At 36.3% G+C, this 27409-nt stretch overlaps 1 protein-coding gene across 9 annotated transcripts in view; it reads left to right on the plus strand.

The window, feature by feature from the left end:
- Nucleotides 1-27409, plus strand: part of EML4 (EMAP like 4) — a 125623-nt gene that overhangs the window by 38579 nt on the left and 59635 nt on the right. For 2 of the 9 annotated variants that reach the window (XM_036435134.2, XM_036435135.2), the window contains exons 2-4: nucleotides 7720-7902; nucleotides 23749-23878; nucleotides 27229-27402. In XM_036435134.2, the coding sequence (XP_036291027.1) occupies nucleotides 7720-7902; nucleotides 23749-23878; nucleotides 27229-27402 (487 nt within the window). Of the gene's footprint in view, nucleotides 1-2832; nucleotides 3077-7719; nucleotides 7903-23748; nucleotides 23879-27228; nucleotides 27403-27409 lie in introns of those variants that run through there. The other 7 variants (XM_036435139.2, XM_036435132.2, XM_036435133.2 and 4 more) reach the window with 7 other exon arrangements.

The following is a 27409-nucleotide window of genomic DNA, read 5'->3' on the forward strand; positions in this document are numbered from 1 at the left end:
TTAAAATCAGTGATCTAATCCAGTCTAATAAGAAATCATCTTCCCGGTATCAAAATTATTGAGAAGACTTGTTTGAAATATGGATGAATCTTATCCTAACTGTTAATCCTAATAATTAAAATATTAACTAATAATTAAAAAACCAAAAAGTTTATTTCCCATGTCTTAATATTATTCACCACTCCAGGTCTGCATAAAATATAAATAAACTATTTTGGAGGATTAAGTCCTACCCTGTTTCCCTGAAAATAAGACAGTGTCTTATATTAATTTTTCCTCCCAAAGTTGTGCTAGGTCTTATTTTCAGAGGATGTCTTATTTTTGGGGAAACACAGTATTTAAAAACAACAAGGCAATGTATGGGAGTGAAAGTAATAAAAAAATTACAACTGCAGGATTAAGATATTTGATTCACATGGAAGAAATAAATGTTTCTCCCAATTACTACCACTTCTCATATCTCTTCATTTCTTTCTTTCTTTCTTTTTTTAAAATATTTTATTGATTTTTGACAGAGAGGAAGAGAGAGGGACAGAGTTAGAAACATCGACGAGAGAGAATCATCAATCAGCTGCCTCTTGCACACCCCCTCTGGGGATGTGCCCGCAACAAGGTACATGTCCTTGACCGGAATCGAACCTGGGACCTTTCAGTCCGTAGGCCAATGCTCTATCCACTGAGCCAAACTGGTTTCGGCTGCTCTCTTCATTTCTGATAATATATTATAGTGTAGTTTGCCTGTTTTTAAGTATGATCATAAAACATGTATTTTTTTTGTCTGGTTTCTATTATTATCATTATTATTATCTTATTTTATTTTATTTATTTTATTTTTTTTAAAATATATTTTATTGATTTTTCACAGAGAGGAAGGGAGAAATATAGAGAGATAGAAACGTCGATGAGAAACATCGACCAGCTGCCTCTTGCACATCCCCTAACTGGGGATGTGCCCGCAACCCAGATACATGCCCTTGACCGGAATCGAACCTGGGACCTTTCAGTCCGCAGGCCGACGCTCTACCACTGAGCCAAACCGGTTTTGGTGCTATTATTATCTTATTTTAGTCCTTACCTGAGGATATGCTTTTTTTATTGATTTTTAGTTTGTCTGCTTTTATTTTACATACTAAGGGCCCGGTGCACAAAATTCATGCATTGGGTGGGGGGGGAGTCCTTCAGTCTGGCCTGTGCCCTCCTCTCGCAGTCCAGGACCCCTCGCTCCTTACCTCTCAGCTCACTGCTCCTCAGCACCACTGCCGCACAGGTGGGAGAGGCTCTCTCCACTGCTGCTGAGCTCACCAGCTGTGAGCCCAGCCTCTCCCTGAGCAGCGCGCTCTCCCACGGGAGCACACTGACCACCAGGGGACAGTTCCTGTGTTGAGAGTCTGCCCCTGGCAGTCAGGGCGCATCACAGGGACCAGAACACCAGTTGTTCCACAGTTCGGTCAATTTACATATTAGGCTTTTATTATATAGGATGTGGTCTCACCTGGATGTCGTTCATTTCGAACACATTGCACACTCCCCAGTCCTCTTCTATTGATCTTTTAAATGGCTCCTAGATTTTGATGAATCTGTACCAGGCATTAATCAAAAGAGAAGTGTTTTCCCAAGTCTCACTTGAGGAAATACTCTTTTGTCACAAAGGCTTTTTGTTATTAATCTAGATAATTTTGCTTCATTCCTCTGTCTTTTATTAGCTTTGTTGTTAGTTTATTCTTATCTCAATCTTGATAGTGCAACTCTTAACTGTTTAGTTAAGTTTAGGTTTCATCCATTGTAAACTATTTCTTTGGTGTGTATTTATAGCAGTCTTGTTTCTGTTTTACCTTAGGTTGGTTCAAATATCCTTTTCTCAATTATAAATATAAAGCTTAAAAGCAACAAATTCAAGAGATAAACTGCCAATAGTTTCTTTGGACACATACTTCCTTGTATTTGTTCTTTGATCAGTCTTAGGTTTAGAAGTAGTTATCAGAAGAATAAATGCAATATGTATTGCATTCATTAACTTACACCTGTTTAATATGGTTTTGTAAGTCAGACTAAAGATATTTAGAATTTGAATTATTTTCTATTGTACATTTATCTTATTGTAAGCAAGAGTGGTTTAAAATCAGAATATCTGACCAGATATAAATTGTTTATTATTATAGGTCATTTACTAGTGCAGTTGTATTTGTTTAAAATAATTTGAAAAGCTTGCAAATTAAGGAAAATGTTCTCATTGTTAATTACATTCATTATATTTATTGAAATAGTAATAATAAATCAGCCATGTTAATCTTAACGCTTAGGTTTTAAAAATCAATGAAAAGTGATAATTCTTTCAGTTTCTTTACAGTTCATGTAAATTTCATTTTATTTTAAGCAAAAGGAAAAAGGAAATGTGACTTACCACTTAGTCCACACATTGTTTATTTCCTAGTAGAGAAAATACTCACTTTGGGGGCTTTACCTTTGTTATTTATAGAAACTCTTTAGTATATTTGTGTTTCTGTTTCAGAAGGCAAAACCTTTTTGTATTTGAAGCATCTATACCTTACTCTTAACCGAGTAAAAGGTGATTAGAAAAGTAGTACCTGAGGACAACCAAATTATTGTAGAGAATCTTCATGTGGTGCATTAATTCATGTTTTCTGCCTGCGCCTGGAGTTTAGCCAATCCCCAAAGCAGCCCAAGTGTTTTGTCTGAACACTACCTCCTTTTTGCCTGCGTGCTCTGTCTGTTCTCTCTCCTTCAGTTTCTTTGTCTCTCTTTATAAATAAGTAGAAAACCTTTCTTTAGTTCAGAGAGCAAAGGTCCAGCAGAAGAGCTATCTTAAGAAGTTTTTATTTGTGCCAGCTAGAAGTGCTTTGTGGTAGGCCATCTGGACTGGAAGATTTCCTCAGAATGTGAAATATGTCGTGAGATTTAGAAAGCTGGGATTTGCTCTGGACTATCTGGGAAGGCAGCAGGAAACGTAGACAGAACTGGTTTATGTTGCTTGTGAAGTAGGTGGCAAGAATGGAAGACAGCTTGCCTGGTCTCGCTTCAGTGTATGGTTCCTCTGTACTTACGAACTTCTGCACTGGTAACGTATCTCTCCTTTCCTGGGAATTCAGACCTGTCCCACAAACTTTACTGCTTGTGACAAAAGAAGTCTGAGGAGTTGGAATAAATCTAGATCCCTTCCTTTTTTTTTAATCCCTCCTTCCTTTAGAAATATGTGTCAATAATGGCATAAGTATTTAAGACTATAACCACTGTATAAACAAATATATTTCTGTTGTGAGGACAGAGTGGACTTTGCTCAACTTGTTCTTTCCCTGCCTACCCCCAAAAGATGGTCATTATATATTCTTACGTGGGGGGCGGGGGTTAAAACAGCAGATTTTAATGGAAAACAGTAAAAAAAGTATCTCAAATAATAAAATGTAATTAAGCTGAATGTTTGCTTCTATAAAGTCTAACCAAAAAAACTTCATGAAAAGCAGTTAATTATCAGAATATCGTTTTTTAATTCTGTGTTAAATTAAGTAAGACTTTGAAAAAAAAACACCATTTTAATTGTGAATGAATTTTGGAGATAGAAGGAAGTGAAGTCCTTTCCTGGGACTAGTCATCACGCTCAGAGTACTGTAGTAAAATGTTATTAAAATTTTCTTAACACAATTTCCCTTTTAATTTTCTGCTAGTAGGTAAGTTTTTAGTAAGAATAACCTACAAGGAAAATACAAACTTAGTTTTTAAAAATAGAAAATAAGCCAACAACATATTTTCATGTTAATTTCATTGAAACCAGAAATTAGTCTTATTTTCATATAATCATATTTTTAGCAGGAGGTAATTAATAGTGTCATTTACTAAAGAAATAAAATATGTAAGCTTTAATAGTTAAAATGCCTTATTTAATTAAAACTTCTTTGAGAGAAAAATTTGATTAGAAAACAATTCTTGCATAATTATAAATACATATTCGTATTGGCTTTTGTGGTTTTATTAATATATTTTATTGTGATTTATTTCAAAAAACAAATTTAGCTGTTGTAGATTACATAGTGCATTACTTCTTGATATAGTACTTAATTTATTTCTGTCTTTATGTGATAATATTTGAAGACAACAAATTTCATTTTAGAACAAAGCAAAAAATCATTTTAATTTTATTTTGTCTTAATTTACTAACGTGGCAAATTGTAATTTTGTTTTTTGAAGAAATATTTAAAGACGGTCTTTCTTTGGTTACATTGTATTGATTTTTGTGTCTCTTACTAGACTGAGAATATGCCTCTTGTACATCATGATGCTTATATTTATATTTTTGCAGAAATGTTTTCATTCACTATGGATCAAAATCTACAAATTAACCAAACTTGTATTGAAATTTTGGGTTCAGTACTAAATTGGTTCACATCATAGACTAAGTTAGTTCTGTTATTTTTTTTTACTGAGAAAATAATTAAATTTTATTTACAAAGAATTTTATTTTGTAGACAACTATAAGGAACGAAAAAATCCTCTGAAATCCCACTTTCAAGAGATATACCTTAAGTTTCTCTTTAGATCTATACATATATGTATGGTAACGGATATCCAGTTCTGCTCATATATAGAACACAGTATAAATCTTGCCCTGCAAATTTTTTCTTTCCAGAGTATGTTGTCACTCCTACCATACCTATTTATGATTATAAATATACACCATTCTTTTTAAAGATCTACATAGTATATCATAGTACAACCATTTATTTAATCAGTTGCCTATTAATAGTCCTTTTAAACTATAAAGGCATGGTATTGTTACTGTTTTCTCATGGTTCTTTACCCATATTAGCTCCACTAATCTGATCCTCTGCCATTACCATTCTACATAGTAAGGTCTGCTCAGTGTCTTACATAAGTGCTTTATGAAAGGGAGATCAGAGACCATTTAAAAAATTTTTAATATTTGTTTTTTGGGTGGTATTTTGTATCATGTACTGGTTTGAAATGGACTTTTTCCCCCAAAGGTTCATCAGTAACAACTTATTTTAGGATCATACTGTTAACCCTCAAATCTATCATAAAATCCATCTGGTTTAGTTGTTTTTATGACACAAAACCTCAGGATTTTTTGGAAGCGCAACTCCATTTTTATCTGTTTTGGAATTTACTTGGCAAAAATGGTTTCATTTTTAAAAAAAGTAAAGTAAGCAAGTCATATATGAGTCTAGTAATCCTTATCCCGCAACCCTTTTTCAAAAGAGGAAAGTCACTCAGCTTCTCTCCCCCATAAAAGTATAATATACGTATTTTAATATTTATGGCATAGATGTTTCATAGTCTGTGGATGCCTCCATATACTGTCCCCTGTCCTAAACTATCAGAAATAACTGTTGTCATAAATTTTGGGTATATTATTCCCTTGCTTTGTAGTGTTATTCTGTAAACAGTGGTATTTTCTTTTATATTTTTTGAACTTGATACAAAGCCCATCTGACTTTGTTTTTTACACTCAACATTATATTCCTAAGATTCATACGTGAAGTTGCATATAGACATAGTTTATTTTTTTTCACTGTAATATTCCATTGAATGTTTCTATCAATTTATTTGTGTAATTTACAGTTGGTGGACAAAAAGGTTGTTTTCACTTTGTTTCTGTTATGAATTATGTTGTTGAGTATGTCTCTTGAATTGTAAGTTTGTGCCAGAGCCCAGGTTAGGGAACTGGCAGGCCACCTGTTTGTAAATAAAGTTTTCTTAGAACATACCATACCCAGTCATTTACATATTTATCTATAGCTGTTTTTGTTTTATAAAGGCATCTGAGTAGTTGCTACAGAGACTATATGGTCTGCATAGCCTGAAATAATTTACTATCTTGTCCATTATACAATAGAAGTTTGCCTGTCCTGCTGTAAGATCAAGGTGTATACACATAGGAATGTAATTGCTGGGTCTTAGGATGTATTTTCAGTTTTACTGGATAATGCCAGAGTGGGTTTCCCCCCCGCCTCCCACTAAAATCATTGAGACAGTTTACTTTGTATGGGAGTGACTTCATATTACTCTGTATCCTTAGGAACACTTGATATTGTCAGGCTTTAATTTTTGTTTTAAATTTTTTTTTTACCAGTTTGGTGAGTAAAAATAGTATTTCATATGGTTCTAATTTTCCTTTCTGAGGTTATTAATTAGGTACTTGAACCTTATCTCAAATGTTCACTGGCTATTTATTTACTTTTCCATAAAGTGTTGATCTAGGGATTCTTTTATTCAGGATACTAATCATTTACCAATTATAGGTGTTACCACTATCTTTTTCCAGTTTAGGAATTGCTTTTTCTCTTTATTGTGAAAGAGAAATATAGTGTATATCATATACTCTAAATTCTTCTATATCTTAGTTATAGGAACCTCCTCTGTACTTGTAAGTTATAAAGATATTCTCTGGCCGAAACCGGTTTGGCTCAGTGGATAGCGTCTTCAAACTACGGCCCGCGGGCCACATGCGGCCCGCAGAGGAGTCTGATCCGGCCCACCAGGTTTTTTGGGCAGTGAGCGCAGCCGAGGTGTTACAGTAGGAATTAGTAGTTCATATAGTCCGGCCCTCCAGCTCTCTGAGGGACCGTGATCTAGCCCCCACTTTAAAAAGTTTGAGGACGCCTGGATAGAGCGTCGGCCTGCAAACTGAAAAGTCCCGGTGAAGGGCATGTACCTTGGTTGCGGGCCCATCCCTGGTGGGGGGTGTGCAAGAGGCAGCTGATCGATGACTCTCTCTCATCGATGTTTCTGAGTCTCTGTCCCTCTCTCTTCCTCTCTGTAAAAAATCAATAAAATATATTTTTTAAAAAAATGATATTCTCTGTTATTTTCTAAAGGTTTTATAATTTTTTCTTTAGTTCTTTAATATACTTGGATTTGATTTTTATGTGGGTGGAGCTAGGGACTTACATATATAATTAATTTTAATGAATATGTAAATTTTAATTTAACTTGAGAAGTTTAGATATTACTTCTTCACATATTATTTTTCAGCTAGAAATGTCTTCTTCCTCTGGGACTCTAATGACACAAATATTAGGCCTGAGGCTGGGTTCATTTTTTGACCTATTTAGATTGTGCGAATCATATATGTAATGTATGTATGTAATATATATATACAAAATATAATTTTTTAAATAGAAAAATACCTAATTTCAGAGGTTATTTTCTCTTCTTGCAAACAATTAAAAAAGTTTAGTTAGCTTATTTCCCATAATGTAGGCATTTAGACTGGAAAGAATTGTTGCTCTAAACCAGCATAGTTAACCATAATTGCAAAGAGGGAAGCAGGAAAGATATCAGGAAAGATTAGAAATTTGAAAAGTAGTGCTTTCAGTTATTTAATTAGAAATATGATAGCCTCTAGGGCATTGTTTTATCACAGTGCTTGTAGCACAAAGTAATTCATATTCTCAGTGAAAACTGAGTCATCTTGAAATGACTACATTATTAGTTTGTGCCCCTGTTAGGAAGACAAGAAAGGAAATACTTCATTTTAGAACAATTTATAGAAAATCATTGACATTCAAAATTAACTATTTTAAATTAGTTTAAATAGCTATAAAATTTTTTTGTATAGGTTAATCTGTATAAAAATAAGTTTTTTTTCTTTAATTTTTCTTATCTTTTAAAAGACTTACATAATTCTTATCATTAGATTCTTAAGCAGTTTATTTTACAATATTCCATATTTCCCTTATTTTATAGATGATAGTATATCTGCTGCAAGTACTTCTGATGTTCAAGATCGCCTCTCAGCTCTTGAGTTACGAGTTCAACAACAAGAAGATGAAATCACTGTGCTAAAGGCAGCTTTGGCTGATGTTTTGAGGCGTCTTGCAAGCTCTGAAGATCATGTAGCCTCAGTCAAGAAATCAGTCCCAAGTAAAGGTAATTGTGTTATATAGAGAAAGTGTCTTGCTTTTTGCAACACTTTCTTTGCAGTGATATATAAAACTCGTGTGTTTTATAAGTGACATTAAAATTGACAATATAAAACTATAGTTTCTCTTTTGGGTTACTTGTGATTACAGTTTCTTTTCTATTTCCTTTTTCTTTATTCTCAAGAAATTCTGTTTTTTTTATTTTTAAATTGGAAATTTTTGTGTAATACCACTGATTGTATTTAAAGGCTTTTATGTCATAATATTTGTGTGCATTTAGTAGTATTTTCCAAGTAAATAATAAATTGAGTGCAGGTAACCACTGATGTGTACTTTTGAATCAATACCCTTATCATTACAGAAATGATTAAAATTATTATAGTTTAAAGAGCTTCATTCTGAACTTTCTGTGGTCATTAGCAGAATCCTGAAGAATTTAAGCTCTGAAATGTATTGCTAACTCCACAATACAATGGGAATTTTAACTTCCAGCCATGGAGAGTTTTCACATGTTGAGAGAGCTTGGAGCAAATGAAGTGTGGCCTTTCCCTTTCTCCAATCACTCAAAGAATTTAAAATTCTCCCACATTAATCAAACAATTGGACATATTATTTCATATATCTTACTGATTTCTTGTAGTGTAAATGAACGTGGGCATGATTATTCCCATTTTGGTAACTGGAAAAGTGAGGGTAGTCATTGACTTATTCTCTACTGTAATATGTCAGTGCAATTTATTAACATAGGGAGGAGGCTTACATAACTTATAGAATCTGGGCTAGATAGAAGATAGTTAACCAGGATATTATGAGTAAATTTGTTAGGAAGATTATGAATTCAGTTTCTGAATGTTGACTTTGAGGTACATATAGTATATATTATAGATAGCTGGCGTCTAGTGCTCATGTTAGTTAGTCTTGGCTAAAATAAGATTTTGGAAAATGTTCATCTTATGGATGATAGCTGAAACCATAGAAAGAGGATGTAAAATGAGAACAAGGCTTGGGAAAGTTCTGAGCAGGAGCAGCAATTGAGAATTGTGGAATTGAGAGCAGTTACTATGGCCACTCTTTCAAAAAATTTGCCTGAAAGTTGAAGGTGGTAGTACCTAGACGAAGATGCTAAATTAAAGGCCAATTTTATTTTAGTTTTTAAAGATATTTCAAATTGAGCACAAAGATATGTTGAGGATAAAAGTGCAGCAGAGGAGAAGGTGATATTGATGGGGAGGGGTGATGGAAATTGATGAGGCAAGTTTCCTGATAGTTTAAAAAAGGATCTTAGAGCAGGTAAAAAACTAGTCTTCCACAGAAAAAAGACTTATCTCTTTACATGAGATAGCAAGTGAACTTTGCTATATTATCACAGCTGTCTGTGCTGGAACTTCTGCCCTTATCACTTTCTCCTCAGGAGACGTGATGTCCTTTAAGAAAGTAAGACAGTTCCTGTGTGGTGAAAAAATAGGAGTTAATATTTGGAATGGTGCCCTAGCTAGTTTGGCAGTGGATAGAGCATTGGCCTACAGACTGAAGGGTCTCGGGTTCGAGTCCTGTCAAGGGCACATTGATACAGGAGGCAGCCAATCAATGATTACCTCTCATCGTTGATGTTTCTATCTCTATTTCCCTCTCCCTTCCTCTCTGAAATTAATAAAAAATATATTTAAAAAATATTTGGAATGGTTACAATCATTATCTTCCCACCTCAATGCTCTGAAGGTCATTCAACATTTCTCTCTATAAAAATGCTAAATGACCTAGAGAGCATTGAGGTGGGAAACTTTTGGGGAGGGCCATTCATTCTGCCTGGTTTTGTGGTTCTCATTCTTATCCCTCCCACCCTTACACATGCTGGCGCTAGGTGTGGAGACTTAGAAATGGCAGCATTTATCTTTTTTTTTAGCAGTTAGTAATATAAATGACAAGGGACTTGAGAGTTCGGCAAACAACTTGGTGGAAACCACTTGAGTTAATGTTATGTTGTGATTTTTAAATTTTTTGAGAGTCAAATTTGAATATTGCCAAGATAATGCTAGGTTATACACATATATTTTTTTGTTGTTAATCCTTATCCGAGGATATTTTTTTGAGTTTTAGAGAGAATGGAAGGGGAGGGGAAGGAGGGAGAAAGAGAGAAACAGATAGATAGAATTGATGTGAGAGAGACACATCGATTGGTTGCCTCTCACACATGTCCTGACAAGAGCTGGGGATCAAACCTGCAACTCAGGTATGCACCCTTGACCCTGTGGTGGGAGGGCCAACACTCTAACCACTGAGAAACACCAGCAAGGCCACAGTATTTTTAAAACCTTGTTTTAAATAGTTTATGGGTCTAAAAAAATTTTATTTTTTAAATTGTGTTAGAACAGTACATTGTAATATGTTGAAAAATTTTAAGTGTTTTCTCTCTTTTTTTATTTATCGAGGTCTTTCAGTAAAGGAATATTTATAAATAAAGGCTGCTTTTAAAATTTGGTAGATGGATAATATTTTGTATAACACAGCAGTTACTTAGCACTTATTTGTTTAAGTGTCACAAAATATAATGCAGATATTTATCTGTAGTTTCTATTTTCTAAGAGCATACTTTTTTTTTTTTAACTTTATTGTTCAGATTATTACAAATGTGTTCCTCTTCCCCCCCCCTCAATTGCTCCCCTCCACCAGGTTCCTACCCCACCCTGTCCTTTCCCCACCCCCATTGTCCTCATCCATAGGTGCACAGTTCCCGCACCCCCACTCCCTTTTTCCCCGAGAATCATCAGTTCACTCCCCTTCCATACATCTGATTCTATTATATTCACCAGTTAATATTATTCATCAGATTTTTTAATTCCCTTGGTTTTTAGATTCATTTGTTGATAGTTATGTATTTGTTGTTCATAATTTTTATCTTTATCTTCTTCCTCTTCCTAAATAACCCCCTTCAGCAATTCATATAATTCTGGTTTGGCGGTGATTAACTCTTTTAGCTTTTTTTTTTATTTGTGAAGCTCTTTATCTGGCCTTCGATTCTGAGTGATAGCTTTGCTGGATAGAGTATTTTTGGCTGTAGATTCTTGCTATTCATCACCTTGAATATTTCTTGCCATTCCCGTCTGGCCTGCATGGTTTCTGTTGAGAAATCAGCTGACAATCATATGGGTGCTCCTTTATAGGTAACTACCTGCTTTTCTCTTGCTGCTTTTAATATTCTCTCATTGTCTTTTGCTCTTGGAATTTTAATTATGATGTGTCTTGGAGTGGTCCTCCTTGGATTTCTTTTGTTTGGGGTTCTGTGAGCTTCCTGGACTTGTAAGTCTATTTATTTTCCCCAGGTGGGGGAAGTTTTCTGTCACTATTTCTTCCAGTATTCTTTTGGTATCTTGCTCTCTCTCTTCTTCTGGGATCCCCATAATTCTGATGTTGGTTCTCTTGAAGTTGTCCCAGAGGTTTCTTACACTATCTTCAACTTTCTGGATTCTCTTATCTTCTTGCTTCTGTGGAGGAGTGTCCTCTGGCTCTTTGTGTTCCAAATCTTTGAGTTGATTCTTGCGATCTTCCATTCTGTTTTTAGGACTTTGTGTAATACTTTTTATTTCAGACAATGTTTTCTTTATTTCTAGTTGATCCCTTATTCTTTCTAGTTGCTCCTTTTTCATATCCTCATAGGTCTCATTTATTTTATTGGCCTTTTTTAGGATATTCTTGAATAACCTTATAATTGTAGTTTTGAACTCAATGTGCAATCTTTTCTTTTCCTCCATCTCCTTCCTTTGTGTCCTGCCTCTTGTCTGCATTTTAGTTGTTTCCCTGATATCATGGAATGATTTTGTGTGCTAGGTGTTCTGGTAGAGCCCAGTAGCACAGCCTTCCCAGTTACCTGTGGTGGACAGTCTTGGTGTAGCCCTTTGTGGGCTGTGTGTGCAGTCTTGTTGTTAAGCCTTGCTTATTGTTGGTATCACTGGGAAGCGTTGATCTCCAAGCCAATTGGCTGTGAGGATCAGCAGTATCTCAGCTAGGAGGGTTTCTGTACTCGGCTTGGATGAGGCGGGGTCTCGGGGTGGCACAGACAATCTTTGGTTCCCTGTCAGTATCGCCTTAGAAAAGTCCTGTTTGTGGTGAGTTTCGGAAGACTGGTTGCAGGCGCGTGCACCTCTTTGGTAAAGGCAGACAAACTTTGGATTCCGGCCAGTTCCTCCTTAGAGAAAGCCAGCCTCTAAGAGAGCTTCTGTGCTCAGCTTGGATGGGGCAGAGTCTCAGGTTGGTGCAGACAAGCTTTGTTTACCCTTCGGCTCCTCCCCAAGTGACTTCTCCCCAAGTTTTGCAGTAATGGCCTCAGGCTTCACACAGCTCCAAGAGATCTCTGCCCACTGCCTGACAGTCTGGCCTCTCCCTGACTGGGGCCGTCTATCAGAGCAATAGGGTAATTCTATTTTCCTCTTGAACAAGAAAAAGCCAGCAGCTCGTTAGCTGTCCGCCCTCTCTGCACGCTGGGAGTAAGCCAGTAGCGAACTCAGCTGGGCCAGCCCTCTTTGCGCGCCAGGAGTAAGCCAGCAGCAATCTCGGTCCCGCCCTCCCTCTCCGCGCCCCAGGAGTAAGCCAGTAGTGAACTTAGCCGGGCCAGCCCTCTGCGCTCCGGGAGTAAGCTAGCGCCTTTTCGCACACACAGTTCTCTGTACCTTCACAGTTCCTGAGGTTCATTGTGCCTTTTCTCCCCTTCCCAGATGGCAGAGCCTCCTCTCAGCTAGCTGTCCGGTGCTTCAGGGCAATGCCTTCCCTGTTTTCCAGTTCTAAATTCAAATTTGTTGTGGTAGGCTGCATTCGGGTGTCTACCCTATGCCGCCATCTTGGTTTCTCCTCCTAGAAGCATACTTTTTGTAAGGCATCCTTTCTAGATTTTTTCTAGTTGTCCTAAAACTGAAGATAGACCCCAAAACCTTGTGTATATATTGTTTTTTCCCCCCCTATGCATACCTTCTATTCTGTTGTAGAATTCTTTCCTTTTGACGGCATATGTTCATAATATATGCACCAGTTGCAACTGAATCCCTGCCAAGAGAAAAACAATTACCTTACTTTGTAGCCCAGGGACACTTCGGCAGTTTTAAAACAGCTAGGAAGACAAATTATGTCACAGCTGGTGCCTGGGAAACTTATTAAGATTTTTTTTGGGTACCAAATGAATGTAATTTGAGAACACAGCCCAATGGCATTGGGTGAAGACAAGCTTTTGGTATACAATGGTGTAAAAGCAAAGGAGTAAAAATTTATTTGGGGGAAACTGTTGGTAAACCAAAAGTATCAAGCATTGTAAATGCTTCTTGAAAAATGAAAGAACCCACAGACATAATTGGACCATAGAGAATGTCAGTTCTCCAAAAGAAACATTCATAATTATGTAGAATCTGGGATGTTGTGTACCAGCACAGATCTGTATCATTTGGCTCTTGTTCCAAATAACATCTGGGAGAAGACAGGGATCGCCATGGGTTTTCTGTAAATGTTGTTAGTTAGTAAATACGTTAATCAGGTTGGAAGGTGTGAATTTCCTTGATGGGGCCCTTAGGCTGAAATGACTCATAATTGTGGTAGAGGATGGGAGAGTGTCTTATTAATTTGACAACATATCAAAGACCTTAAAGCTGCTCTTTGTATGTAGAAGCACATGGGTGGATATTACCCCAGACCAGGCAACAATTACCATTTATAGAATTCCATTTCTCTGTAAGAGTCAAATCCTTCTTCAGTCATTTCTATTCAAAATATGCTTTAAAAAAATTAGTTGCCAGGAGTTAGCAGAACTGAAGTACACCTTCCTGGGAGATGAAAAAGAAGTATACAGATAAAATTCTAAGTGGTAAGATAAACTTTGATTCATTATGGGTAGTCTTCAATCTCCTCAAAGAATGAAGAGATTGAAACAAAATGTGGCAGGGAATTTGTTCTTAACCTTAGACAATCAATCACTTTTTTATTCAAATACTAAAGATTCCCAACACTGAGTTATCTCAAGTTAAGCTGTAGGGTTGAAAGTGGCCATGAGAATCTTCTGGTCTTTTCTTGCTCTTTACATAAATATCTGAGGGACCTTGATGATTTAGTGCTATTATCTGCTTAGTCACATGTGTCAAACACAAGGCCCGCGGGCCAAATCCGTCCCGCCAGGCCTTGCAATGTGGCCCGCATCATCTGCACTCCGCTGCGTTTCCATCACAACGACAGTTTATGACTGTTCAGTAAACCATTCGGCCCGCGATTTAGGCTGGATTTTAGATTTTGGCCCCTTCTCTGATTGAGTTCGACACCCCTAGCTTAGATGTTTTCTTTCTCCCTACTCCCTCTGATGAATTGCTTTCTGTTATCCTGGTACAGCTCAAAATGTCATTCTCTCCTGGGCAGAATTATTCCTTTCTACTTATTTACCTACCTCTCTTCTGCCTGGACTCAAATCTTGCTTTCACTGCCTACTACAATAACCTTGAGCACCTTAATAATCTCTCTAAGCTTCAGTTTATTCATAAGCAATTTTGGGATGATAATAGTAAATCCCTTTTAGGATTATGATGAAGGTTAAAGGATATAACAATTATAAATTACTGAGGACAATGCCTAGCAAATTGCATGTGTTTGATGATTAATATTACTTCACACCACTTACTGTATGGACAGTTTTCTATTTCCTACATCTTTTCAGTGTACTAGGCACTGTTTTAGGTGCTAGAGATTAAAGAAATAAAAGGCTTTATATTTCCCCCTAAAGGGCTTCAGATAGAGTGAGAAAACAGGTATGTCAATAAGTACAATATTATATGATAATTGGTATTAAAAAGGTAAGTTTAGGGTACTCTGGGAGCACCTAGGATGATAAATACCTAACTCAAACTGGAGTTGAAGGTTTCTTGCTGGAGGTGGCATTAGTACTCCACTCCCTTCATGGTCTTAAAAAAGGTGCCAGTTTCCATATTGTTACCTGAATTGAGTACTTCAGAATTCTCTTTCTACTCCAGCGGTCACCAACCGGTGGTCTGTGAGGTCCGAAAGGTTGGCAAAAGCTGTACTAGAGTGTTCTGCTTGTATGTCCCTCAGAATTTATGTCCCCAAACTAACTTGATTAACATTCCTTAAAACTACTTCCTCCTTCCCATTCATGCTTCTTAGCTCTTTTTTAAGGTCTCCATGATCTCATGCTTAGACCATTGTCCTGAAATCTGCTCTGCATATAACCTCTAGAGCATTTTCTCTAAAATGTAAATTGACCTAAGTCCTTTCCACCCCCGCTTCTACCTCCTCCCCACCCCTCCCAGCTTAAAACCCTTTAGTAGTTTCTATCCTCTATAGATAAAGTCTTATCATCTAACTCCTGTTTACCTCTTCCATCTGGACTCACCCTTCCCATTTGGACTCTGCCCTCTTTTATTTCACATTCTCACCACATAAAGAGCTTTTTGTATACTCCCACCCCTGCTCATGCTACACACACATGCACACCCCACTTTACTGTTATATTCTTTCTGTTCCTTTATACATAATGGAATAAGATCTCAGTATCTTATTACCTCTATTTTACCTGGCTACCTCTTATTCTTTAAGACTTTGTTCTTCATTTCTTCTAAGCGTTTCTTGAGCTCTGTGTCTCTAATCATTCATAAGAATTATGTGTCTTTTCTTAGTACTTTCATGATTCTCTGTTACTGTACTTATTACACTTTTCATTGGCAGTGTGATTCTTTTGCAAGATTTTTAATTCCTTGATGCCAGGTATTCTTTTGTAAACACAAGGCTAGGATCATAATAGGCCCTGAGTAAATACTTGATGCCTAGATGTATGATGAATACATGTTAATTTAGGCACAGAGCACTAAAAGTACTTAGCTTAGGAGTTCAAAATAAACTGAAGCATAAAGTATAAGATTGGGAGTGTCAAGAAATTGAGCCTAGACTGGTAGGTATAGAACCCATAGTGAAAGGTTTTCTTATGCCTTGCTAAGGAATTTAGTTTTTATCCTGAGGGCACTGAGAGCCATTAAAGTATTTTAATATGCCGAGTGGCAGATAGACTTACAGTAATTCATTAATTCTAAGAGACCTATATTTCCTGAATTTAACATTTCTGAAATTGTAATGAATCTTACAATTGATTGTGTCTTATAGTTCTTATAGGCAACACTTCTTTCTAGTGGTATTCAAGATATTGGTGCATATTTCCATTGATGATATATTAAATTTAAAGACATACAGCATGTTTTAGAAATATCAGTCTGGCATAGTGTAGAAAATACCTGAAGAACAAGATAACACTGCAAAAAGGGAATATAGAGATATACTGATGAACATAATCCAAAACAAAAATTTGAGGCAGTAGTGGTGAAAATGCATTTATTTAGTCATTTAGATACTGATTAAGTGCTTTGTATGTACCAAGCACAGTGCTAAGCATGGGGAAATATATACAAGTATCACCAAGGAAGTAAGGTTTCCAGGTAGAGTTGAAAATCATTATAAATGGTGATAAGGACTGTGAAGAAAGAAAGGGGGGGTGGGGTAGTGAAAGAGTAAACTATATATGAGAGGGGCACTTTAGATAAGGGGATCATAGAAGCCTCCTTTGAGAAAATTGTATTGAGTTGAAATTTGAAAGATGAGAATGAACCTTCTAGGTGAAGAACTTTCTAAATAGAGGAGAAAATGCAAAAGTGTTAGTGCAAGAAAGGATAGGGAGCCGAAACCGGTTTGGCTCAATGGATAGATAGAGTGTCAGCCTGAGGACTGAAAGGTCCCAGGTTCAATTCCAGTCAAGGGCATGTACCTTGGTTGCCAGTGGGGGATGTGAAAGAGGCAGCTGATCGATGTTTCTCTCTCATCGATGTTTCTAACTCTCTAGCCCTCTCCCTTCCTCTCTGTGAAAAATCAATAAAATAACATTTTTTTAAAAAGAAAGAATAGGGAAGTAAAATTGAATTCAAGATTTTGGTCATAAGCTCAAAAACAAATTCACCTTGACTCTTATCTCACAAGGCTAGGATAAAAAATTAGGTCAAAATGAGTCATAAACTAAAACCAATGACACTATTACAAAAATATAGGTGAAAATCTTTGAGACCTTGGGTTTGGCAAAAGTGCTTAAATAGGACATGAGTACAAATAGTAACAGAAAAATCAATTAATTGAACTTCATCAGAATTAAAAAAAATCTTATTCTTCCAAAACTGTTTTGAAAATAAACTGCAGAACAAGAGAAAATATCTGCAAAACATACATTTGTCAAAAATTTTTTATTTAGAATATATGAACAACTCTTACAATTCAATAATTAGGAAGACAGCCCATTTAAAAAATAAAAGATTTGAGCAGACACATTACCAAAGAAGATATATATGATCTATGTATATAAAACTCTAATATGCAAATAGACTGAACGCTGGAACAACCGAACAACTGGTCACTCTGATGTGCGCTGACCACTAGAGGGTGCGCGCAAAACATGGGCGTTGGCAGTGCGTGGAACATGGGTGTAGGCTGCAGGGGGTTGGTGGAGCAGGTGAGTGGGGGCACCAGACCAAGGTGGGGCACCAGTTGCTGTCATTGGGGCAAACCTCTGGTGGTTACTGAAGATTCTTGGCTCCACGTGCCATGGTCCTGCCGTGCTCGCACCTACTGCTGCTCCCGATTGTTCTGCACTGTTAGTGGGTATGAGTGGCAGCTGCCAGCCCCCGAGGGCTTCTCTACCTCCCCCTGCTCCTGAGGGGCAACTGGGGCCAGCAGTTGCCACCTGCACCCATTGACAGTGCCAGCCCCACTCACATCTGCTGCTGAAGCCGGCCCCAATTGCTCCGCACCATCAGCGGGTGTGAGCAGGGCCAGTGCTGTCTGGGAGCAGTGGGGAGCCATGGCAGGAGGGACTGGGCAGGAGCATGGAGGATAGGCCTGGTCTCGCCCCTGTGTCCACTGTAGACTCGTGACCCACAGTTCCTTTCAAGGAGCATGAATTCATGCCCTGGGTCACTAGTATCAAATAAGTGAATAGAACACCCTCAGGTTAAATCTAAATGAGTTACAGAGGACTTAATATTCCCCATGAAAAAAATACTTAACACCTTTGGACATTAAAGAAATGCAAATTAAAAACACAGTGAGATACCACTACATGCTCACCAGGATAGCTAAAAGTAACAAGATTGGTCATTCCAAATACATTCAAGGATGTGGAGCAACTAGAAATTCAGACAGTACAGGTGGGAATATGAAATGCTACTGCCTTTTTGAAAAAAAAAAAAAAACCAAACCTGGCAGTTTCTTAAGTTAAAAATTCACCTACTATACACCCCAGGTTATTTACCTTTAAGAATGAAAGCACATATCAACACCAAGACTTATACACTTAGTTCATTGTAGCATTATTTACAATAGTACAAAACTGGAAACAACCCAAATGTCAAAAGGTAATAAAAACATGGTGGTATGTTTATATAATTAGATAGTTGGGGTCTGTCTTTACAGTACTGCCTGATAAGGCAAGGCAGCTCAGATTTTCAACAAAGAAGATAAACAGAGATACAACAAAGATGTAAAGGTTCTCAAGAATTACCAAGGATGTTTGATTTAATTTTTAAAATAGTAAGATTTTTTATATTAATCAGATAAGTTAACAACATTGAAGGAGTTTTAAAAAGTGACCCACAATTTTACTATAATAATGTAGGTTTCTGTTTTTCCTACTTTTATCAAAGGTTGAAGGGAGTACACATTGATCAGGTCAGTGTCGCAGAAAGATAAATTTGACAGATGGCTATAAGAGCAAGGCAAGAGTTCTGAATGGTAAGCCAGCTTGTGCCGATTGGAAAGATAGAAATCAAGGAACAGGAACCACCAATTTGGGGATATTAGGGAGAGAATCAGAAACAATCCTAATATATAAAAACCCTGGGTCTATCACGACCAGAGGCTCGACCAACCAGAAGTCAGTCCTGTAGTCAGTGCTGGGTTGCTGTGGTGACCCAGCACTGACTGCTGAGGGGGCTGTGAATCAGGCCCCGAGAGAGGCCTCAAGAGAGAAGCAGGGTCTAATCTGTAGCCTGTGGCAGCTGTTGATAAGCACTTGCCTCTCTCTTTCTCTCAAGGCTTAGCCAGCAGCCACACCTTCATTTCTCTCCAGGCCTCCACCTAAGCTGCTGGTCAGCCCTGCCTTTCTGATCAGGCCCCTTTGATAGGCCCAGAGACGCTTACTGGCAGTACCAAATCTGAAGTGTGAGGAGCCAATGGCTGCCTACTAGGCAGAGCTCTTGACACTGACTGGCATAGAAACTGACCTATCAGAACCAAGTCTGGGTCAAACTGAGAAGTCAATGGCTGCCTAGGAGGCTGAGCTTTTGATGCTGACTGACATAGAAACCAATCAGAACCAAATTGGCCAGGGAGAAGGGCAATTGGGGGCAAGATCAGGCCTGCAGGGAAGGGCAGTTAAGGGCAAGATTAGGCTGGCAGAGATGGGCAGTTAGGGCCAAGATCAGGTAGGCAGAGGCAGTTAGGGGTGATCAGGCAGGCAGGCAAGTGAGTGGTTAGGAGCCAGCGGTCCCAGATTGCTAGAAGTATGCCGGAGTTGGACATCTCCCAAGGGGTCCCGATTGGAGAGGGTGCAGGCTGGGCTGAGGGGAGCCCACCCTCTCCATGCACGAATTTTTTGCACTGGGCTACTAGTTGGTTTATAAACTGAATGACAGGTAATTAGATGCAATTTACTTATAAAGTGATGCAACTAATCAGTGTTCATCTCATCCTAACCCATCTTTGTACGTTAGGACTGCCGAGGCTCACCTCCTACCTGCTTCTAAAAAAAACCTAGTTTCACAGACTATTTTTTTCCCCCTCCTCTTCTAACCATTTTTTCAGAGGCTTCCTCTTTAAATGGCTATAAGTTTGCTTGTTGTATTATAGCTAAGCAGTATTCAGAAAGTTATTCTCTTATGTTTGGTGGTTTTATTACTGCAAATCAGAAACACCTAAACTAAATGGAAACTTATAGGAGTGAAGAAATTGGGGCTATGTGCTCAGAGATGGGTGCACAGACACTTCAACTGTAATGGCATACATATTTACATTTTACAAAAAGTCAAAACCAAGGTTTTACTTCTGATAATGTCAGAATAAGCTCCTTTGTTTTCCTTTCATTATAAACTTAACAGTAGTTCTTAGAGGATGCAGTAATTTGAGTAAGGTTAGAAGACTTCTGCAAAGTTTTAGTGGTCAGTTTTTTATTTTTTTTTTCTGCACAGTAGTATTTTAAGTAATATTCAGTTGAGGGTAATAGGGTGACTCAATCTTATAAATATATTAATATTCAGAAGAGTACATTTCATAATCAGTAACTAAAATTTCACCATAATGTAATTGCTGAGAAAGGAATAATTATATCAGTATAATTACATTAGTATCAACATAAAATGTCAATTTAGGTTAGTAATTTCAGCAACACTAAGTTGAAGTAGATATGCAATTGAGACACTGGTAAAAGAATGGTAGTTGTTTTTTTAAGTGATATTCAAGAGAATGTAGAAAATTCTAATGCAACTGAAACAATTCCATTACATGTGAAACACAGATTATAGTATACATTTATGAAATATACACATATATATAGAATTATGTATATATATTTTGAACAGTACCTGTAATTTGTTGGTGTTTAGTGAATAGAATACCTACAGGTTAACTTCTAAATGAGTTACAGAGGACTTAATAGTCCTCATGCAAATTGTTGCCCTATTCAGATTATTTTGAAATCGAAGAGATTATTACATTTATACTTTGGTAGTGTAATGTTTTTCTGTTGGAAATTATTTTTAGCTTAGTGTCTATGAAATACAAGCTCTTCTTTCTTCTTGAGGTAAAAGAACATGAAGAAACTTTGTTATGTATTTTTTAAAAATATATTTTATTGACTTTTTACAGAGAGGAAGGGAAAGGGATAGAAAGCTAGAAACATCGATGAGAGAGAAACATCGACCAGCTGCCTCCTGCACACCCCCCATTGGGGATGTGCCAGCAACTAATGTACATGCCCTTGACCGGAATCAAACCTGGGACCTTTCAGTCCGCCGACCGACGCTCTATCCATTGAGCCAAACCGGTTTTGGCTGTTATGTTTTTTTTATCAGAGAGGGTTGCACATAACAGCATTCACACCATTTTAAATTTCTTCCAAAAATATTCAAGGATTCCAATTTCTCTAAATACTTGCCAAGTCTTGTTATTTGTGTGTGTGTATGTGTGTGTGTGTGTGTGTGTGTGTGTGTTGTATTGTTTTGTTTTGTCTTTAATAATAGCTCTCCTAATGAGTGTGATTGAACTCTTTTGAGATGAGGTTTGGGACTTTAAAAGAAAGCATGGGAAGTGGATCGCAGTTTAAATATGGTTTTACATAGTGGTTAATGTTTTATTTTGTGTGTGTATAACAAAAAATGAAGGGAAAAAAAGCTAATTTACATTTCAAAAAACCAGCTGTTCATATAGGAAAAGCAGTTCTCAGAGAAAAATTTAGAGTTGTAAATGCCTATGTAAAAAAAAAAAAAATCTCAAATCAGTAATTAACTTTAACCTTAAGGAAATAGAAAAAAAAAATCTAAAACTAGCAGAGGGAAGGGAATAATAAAGATTAGAGATAAATGTAGTAGAATATAGGAAAATATTATAGTAGAGTTAATGAAACCAAAGCTTAAATTGACAAACTTTTAGCTCTATAATTACTAAGAAAAAAAAGAAGGAAGACAACAATTTACATCATACTATAGTCCTATTGAAAAAATGGGCAAAGGATTTCAATAGATACTTCTCCAAAGAGGATATGCAAATGGTAACAAGCCTAGTAAAAGATTTTCATCCTCATTAGGGAAATGTAAATCAAAATCATAGTGAGAGCACACAGAGAAAGAAGGCTGTAAGTTTTTTTAAAAACTGAAAATAAGTGTTGGCAAGGATGTGGTAAAATTGGAACCCTCATACATTGCTGGTGGATAGTAAAATGGTACAACTGCCGTGTTTGTTGGGGTCCCTCAGTAAATTAAACATAAAATTACCATGTGAACCAGCAATTCTCCTAGATATATACCTAAATAAATGATGAGATGTTCACATGAAAACTTGTACACAAATGTTTATGGCAACACTAGTCAAAATAGCCAAAAGATGGAAACAACCAGAGTCCATAAAATGTGATATATTTATACAATGGCATATTATTCAGCCATAAAAAACAATAAAGTACTCACACATGCTGTCACATGAAGGAACCTTGAAAACATGGTGCTAAGTGAAAGAAGCTGGACACTAAAAGAGCACACATAGTATGATTCCACATATATTAAATATTTGGAATAGGAAAATCTATAGAGATAATGCAGGTTAAAGGTTGACAAGGGCTGGGGGAAGGAAGGAAGGAATGGGAAGTAGGGACTGCTTAATAGTAAAGAGTTTCTGTTTGGGGTGATGAAGATGTTCTTGAACGGAATAATGGTAACGGTTGCACAACATTGTAAAGACACTGAATGCTACTGAGTGTACCTTTATAAATTATTAAAGTGGCAAATTTTACGTTATGAATATTTACCACAATTTTTTTTTTTAAAGCTGTAGTTCAACCCTGGCCAGATGGCTTGGTTGTTTGCAGCAGCATCTTGTACACCAAAAGGTCACGGGTTTGATTCCTAGTTGGGGTGCATGCAGAAGGCACTTGATCAGTGTTTGTTTCTCTCTCCCTGTCTCTCTCTAAAATCAATAAACATATCTCAAGTGAGGGTAAAACAAATAAATTAATTTAAAATTTTTAAATATTGTAATACACCGGTCACCTATTTCACAGACTAGCGCTAGAGCTAATGACCAATGATATTAGCATAAATTGGAAGAGTTGTATTTATAATTTGTGAAAAATTTCCTAGGAAATTTCAAAAAATAAAATACAATAGGTCTCCCTCTTCCTCTCTTCTCAGTCATTTGGTCTGAGGTAGGGTCTAGGAATCTGTATATTAAGGAAAGATTTTAGATGCTTATGACACAGGTTTGCCTACCTGCTTATTCTGGAAAAATGCAGTGTTATACTATCATATATGGGGCACTAGAGCAGTGGTCGTCAGCTGGTGGTCTGTGGACCACTAGTGGTCTTTGAGGTCCAAAAGATTGGCAACCGCTGCTTTAGAGTGCTATACATAAAAGTGTTTTACTCTGTGCTTTTATGAAGAGAAGCAAACAAATGTGAGATTGGCCAAATTTAAAAGTTAGATTTTCTTGTGTGCATGTGAGAAAACTGAGTCCAATAATTCAAAACTTCTCTGTCCCCAAATCTTGAAATAAACTTACCCCTTAAGTGTATGACGCTGTTTTATCTGTGACTTTGAGTTTTCCTGACCACATTCATAGGCATCACTTATTTATTCCAGTCCTTCTACTGTGTAAATTTAAAAAGCAGAGGTTACTTTGTATGCTTATAATTTATTAATATGAAATATCGATAACATGCTAAGATTTAACATTTAGTATTTCTAATTAAATTTCAACAACCTGAGCTATTCTGAAAATTAATGGGGAATTTGTCATTTAATTTGAAGCACAACCTAAAATCATGTACTTTAAAGCTGCTGTGTGTGGCAAGCAAATAATTTAGGTAACGAATGATCTAGCTGCAACTTAGCAACTTAGCATGGCTTCCCTATAAATTTATTTGATGAGATTAACTCTTGAGACAAGACTATTGTATGCTGTATACCAGGGAGAACATTTTGCCTACTAGTTTCAAACATTAATGTTTTAATTTTTTAAACTCCAATCTTTGAGAAATATTTTTAAACTTGGTGAAAATTTTTTTCTTAATCACCTTTAGGTCAAGCAGGCATTCGAGAAGCTATTTCCATGTCCTGTATAACCAATGGGAGTGGTACAAACAGAAAACCAAGTCATACCAGCTCTGTCTCAGTTGCCAAAAAAGACACTTTTTCATCTGCTGCTAAAAGGTATCCATTTGTAAGATGTGTGTGTGTGTGTGTGTGTGTGTGTGTGTGTGTGTGTGTGAGAAAGAGAGAGAGAAAGCAACTTCTAAAATGGATGAATGGAATAACAGTCCACTTCTGAAACAAATGTGAAGTATATCCTTTGAACATAGAGGCATCCAGCCTGTACTCACTCAGTTTATAATCATCATACCTGTTGAGTTTTGTGAGGCAGCTTTTGGTTGTTGCTTTAAAAGAGCATTTTCAGGGGGTTTGGTTTCTGTTTAACAAGCATTTGTTGATGAGTTAAGCATCACTATGTTTAATATAATTACATAAGTGAATTTTCCATAGAAAGTGATACATTTGATAAAGCATGCTTGCCTATCTATAATAATAAAAGCATAACATGCTAATTAGACTGGATATTTTTCCGGATGAAGCCACCGTGGTGGGGACAGAGGCAGGCAGGTGGCAGGCGGTAGCTGAGCCCCTTAAGCGAATTTCATGCATCAGGCCTCGAGTTTATTTATAAAGTAGTGGGCATACAATATATTAGTTTCAGGTGTACAACATAGTGATTCAGCATTTTTACGTACCCTAAGATGTGATCACCACAATAAATCTAGTAAATATCTGTGACCATACAAAGTTATTAAGATATTAATGACTGTATTTCCTATGCTATACATTACATTTCTGTGACTCATTTTAGAACTGTAAGTTTGTACCTCTTATTCACCTTCACTTTTTTCCCCTAACCCTCCACTTCCCTCCCTTCTAGCAACCATCAGATTGTTCTCTGTATCTGAGTCTTTTGTTTATTCTGTTTCTTTTAGGTTCCACATAAAAGTCATATCATACAGTATTTGTCATCCTCTAATGCAGCTTTTTAAAGGAGAAAAAGAATCTTTGATAAATGTCTACATTAGTGAGAAGTTAAATACTATTATAACTTTTATTCTTTAACTACAAAATTAAGGCTTAATTTAAAATATAGTACTGTGTGGTATGTATATTTATGTATGTGTGTCAGAATGGAAGACAATGGAAATATTGCAATATAAAAGTTTCAGTGGATTACAGATTTATATTCTCTACTTTCCATCAATTAATTTAATCTTTTGTTTCAACAAAATTGCTTTTGTGTAATTTCTAACAAATTATTCCATGTGGAGTTTGGAGAGACCACACGAGATCAATTACTTAATCTTAGAGCTGTTTTCTTCAAAGAATAATTGAGGATCTTAAGTAATAGAATAATATTTTAAAATGAACTGATAGAAAATGGTTGCCTTGATAAACTAATGCTAGTGACTGAATTATTCATCAATGTAGACTTTAAGATGTTAACCAAGAACGGTGAAGAAATGACAAGATCTTTAGGCCTTTTAAAAAACCCCTTCTAGAATTCAGTTTTTGAAGTCCTTGTCATAAATTTTTCACACAGTTTTTAATCAACTTCCTTGTATCCAGTAATAGTTTAAATTCTTACCTAGCTATAGTTCTGTGCAGTGATCAATATTATGCATGACAGTGACTCAACAGTCTAAGAACAACTGAGTTTGTTACTTTATAATTCAGGGACTTGGCAGTATTTTGTTTTTAATAAACCAAAAGGAAAATCTCTTTTAGGTTGTGCTGGACCCCACATAAGAGTAATGGCTTGTGCACTCAAGATCATTTGAAGAACAAGAAAAAAGCAATTTCTCACTCAGATATAAATTTCAAAATTAATGTGATATTTTTTATGTAAAATTATATCTCAGCACATACTTTACAAAACACACACACAAAAAAACCTGAACATGAAGTAGAGTTAATTGGCCAGTCTGAAGATATCAGAACTGAATTAGATTAAGAAATGTCACTTTTAAAATTATATGTTAACATTTTAAACTATTATAATGTGATAAATTGCATATAGTATGTATATATATTTAAAATGTTTGTAAACCTACTTCCTTGTAGATTTATACACTGTATAGTCTAATTACAAAATGTCTTTGGTTAAGTTTAAACAGTTGATAGTTTTCTACCTTTTCAACTCTGGAATTCAAGTCTTGATTCTATCACTTTGTAGTTTGTGCAATGTAAGGATTCTTAAGTCATGTGATTAGGAATGGCAGGTGCTGCATTAATCAAGAGTCAAAGTGCAAATATTATCAACAATAAAAATAAAAGTCAAAGTGTGGAATCACAAGAATTAATACTTAAATGTTTATTTGTTTTGGTTAATCCTCACCTGAGGATATTTTCTCCACTGATTATTTTTAGAGAGTGGAAGGGAGGAGGAGAGATAGAGAACATCCATGTGAGACACATCAATTGGTTGCCTCACACACACGCCCCAGCTGCGTGGGAATAAAGCCTGCAACTGAGGTACATGCCCTTGACCAGAAGAATCCAGGACTCTTCAGTCCGTGGACCAACGCTCCAAACCACTAAGCCAAACCGGCTAGGGCCATAAATGTTTTATTTAACACAAAATATATTCACATATATTCATTTGTCAATTAAATGAGCCTCTCACCCCCTTTCTTTCTAAATATGCATCTCTGATATGCCTTATTGATGATCTTGCATAAAATATACCCACAAATTATTTTTTTATAATTTCTAGTTGTAGTTTTTAAAACAGAATGAGAAATTGTAAAACTCTTGCAAAACAATATGAATTAGAACCCTTATCTTTATGATTTTTCCCCCCTCAAACTTTTATAGTTGGCTCACCTACATAAAATGTAACAATTTTTTTAGTAACTCATTTATATGGAGTCTTTCTGGGGCATTTAACTTAGTGTTCATAAAGATTACAATTCTCTTTTCTTTGTATATTTTATCACTTTTCTTTGTATTTAATTACAATTAAAATAAGTACAGCTGGTGTAAACAGATTCGGGGGTGGGGGGGGGAAGCACAGTAAACTCATGGTAAATTTAATACTCACCTGGCAGGAACAGAAGTACACAGAAGAAATGGGAATTAGAGAATAATTGACTAAACACGGTCAGCATGCTTTGGGTGTCAGTATGTGTTACAAAAGTAATGGAAAGTGTCGCTAATGCTCTCATTTGGGTAAGCTGAAATGAGATCTATTGTCCTTCCAAATCTGCCAATATGGCAAAGGCCTTAGGTCATTGTGGGTCTAAGGGGGAAAAGATATATTACCTTACTATTCTTAAATTCTTCACGGAAGATTTTATAGTAGATTCCAGAATTTTCAAAGAAACATCTTCATTCCAATGAAAGCCATGTAAATTGTATTCGTGTGTGTTTTAGGATTGAATTATATAATAATCACTTTTCCCACCATTTAATTTTTTTTTTTTTTGTTTAAATTTGTGTTGTTCCATTTATACTTTATTTTACAGTGGTACAGAAAAAAAGAAAGAAAAACCACAAGGACAGAGAGAAAAAAAAGAGGAATCTCATTCTAATGATCAAAGTCCACAAATTCGAGCATCACCTTCTCCCCAGCCCTCTTCACAGCCTCTCCAAATACACAGACAAACTCCAGAAAGCAAGAATTCTGCTCCCACCAAAAGGTTTTAA

The sequence above is a fragment of the Pipistrellus kuhlii genome, unplaced genomic scaffold (genome assembly GCF_014108245.1).
Source record: "Pipistrellus kuhlii isolate mPipKuh1 unplaced genomic scaffold, mPipKuh1.p scaffold_m20_p_13, whole genome shotgun sequence".
Classification (NCBI taxonomy): domain Eukaryota; kingdom Metazoa; phylum Chordata; class Mammalia; order Chiroptera; family Vespertilionidae; genus Pipistrellus; species Pipistrellus kuhlii.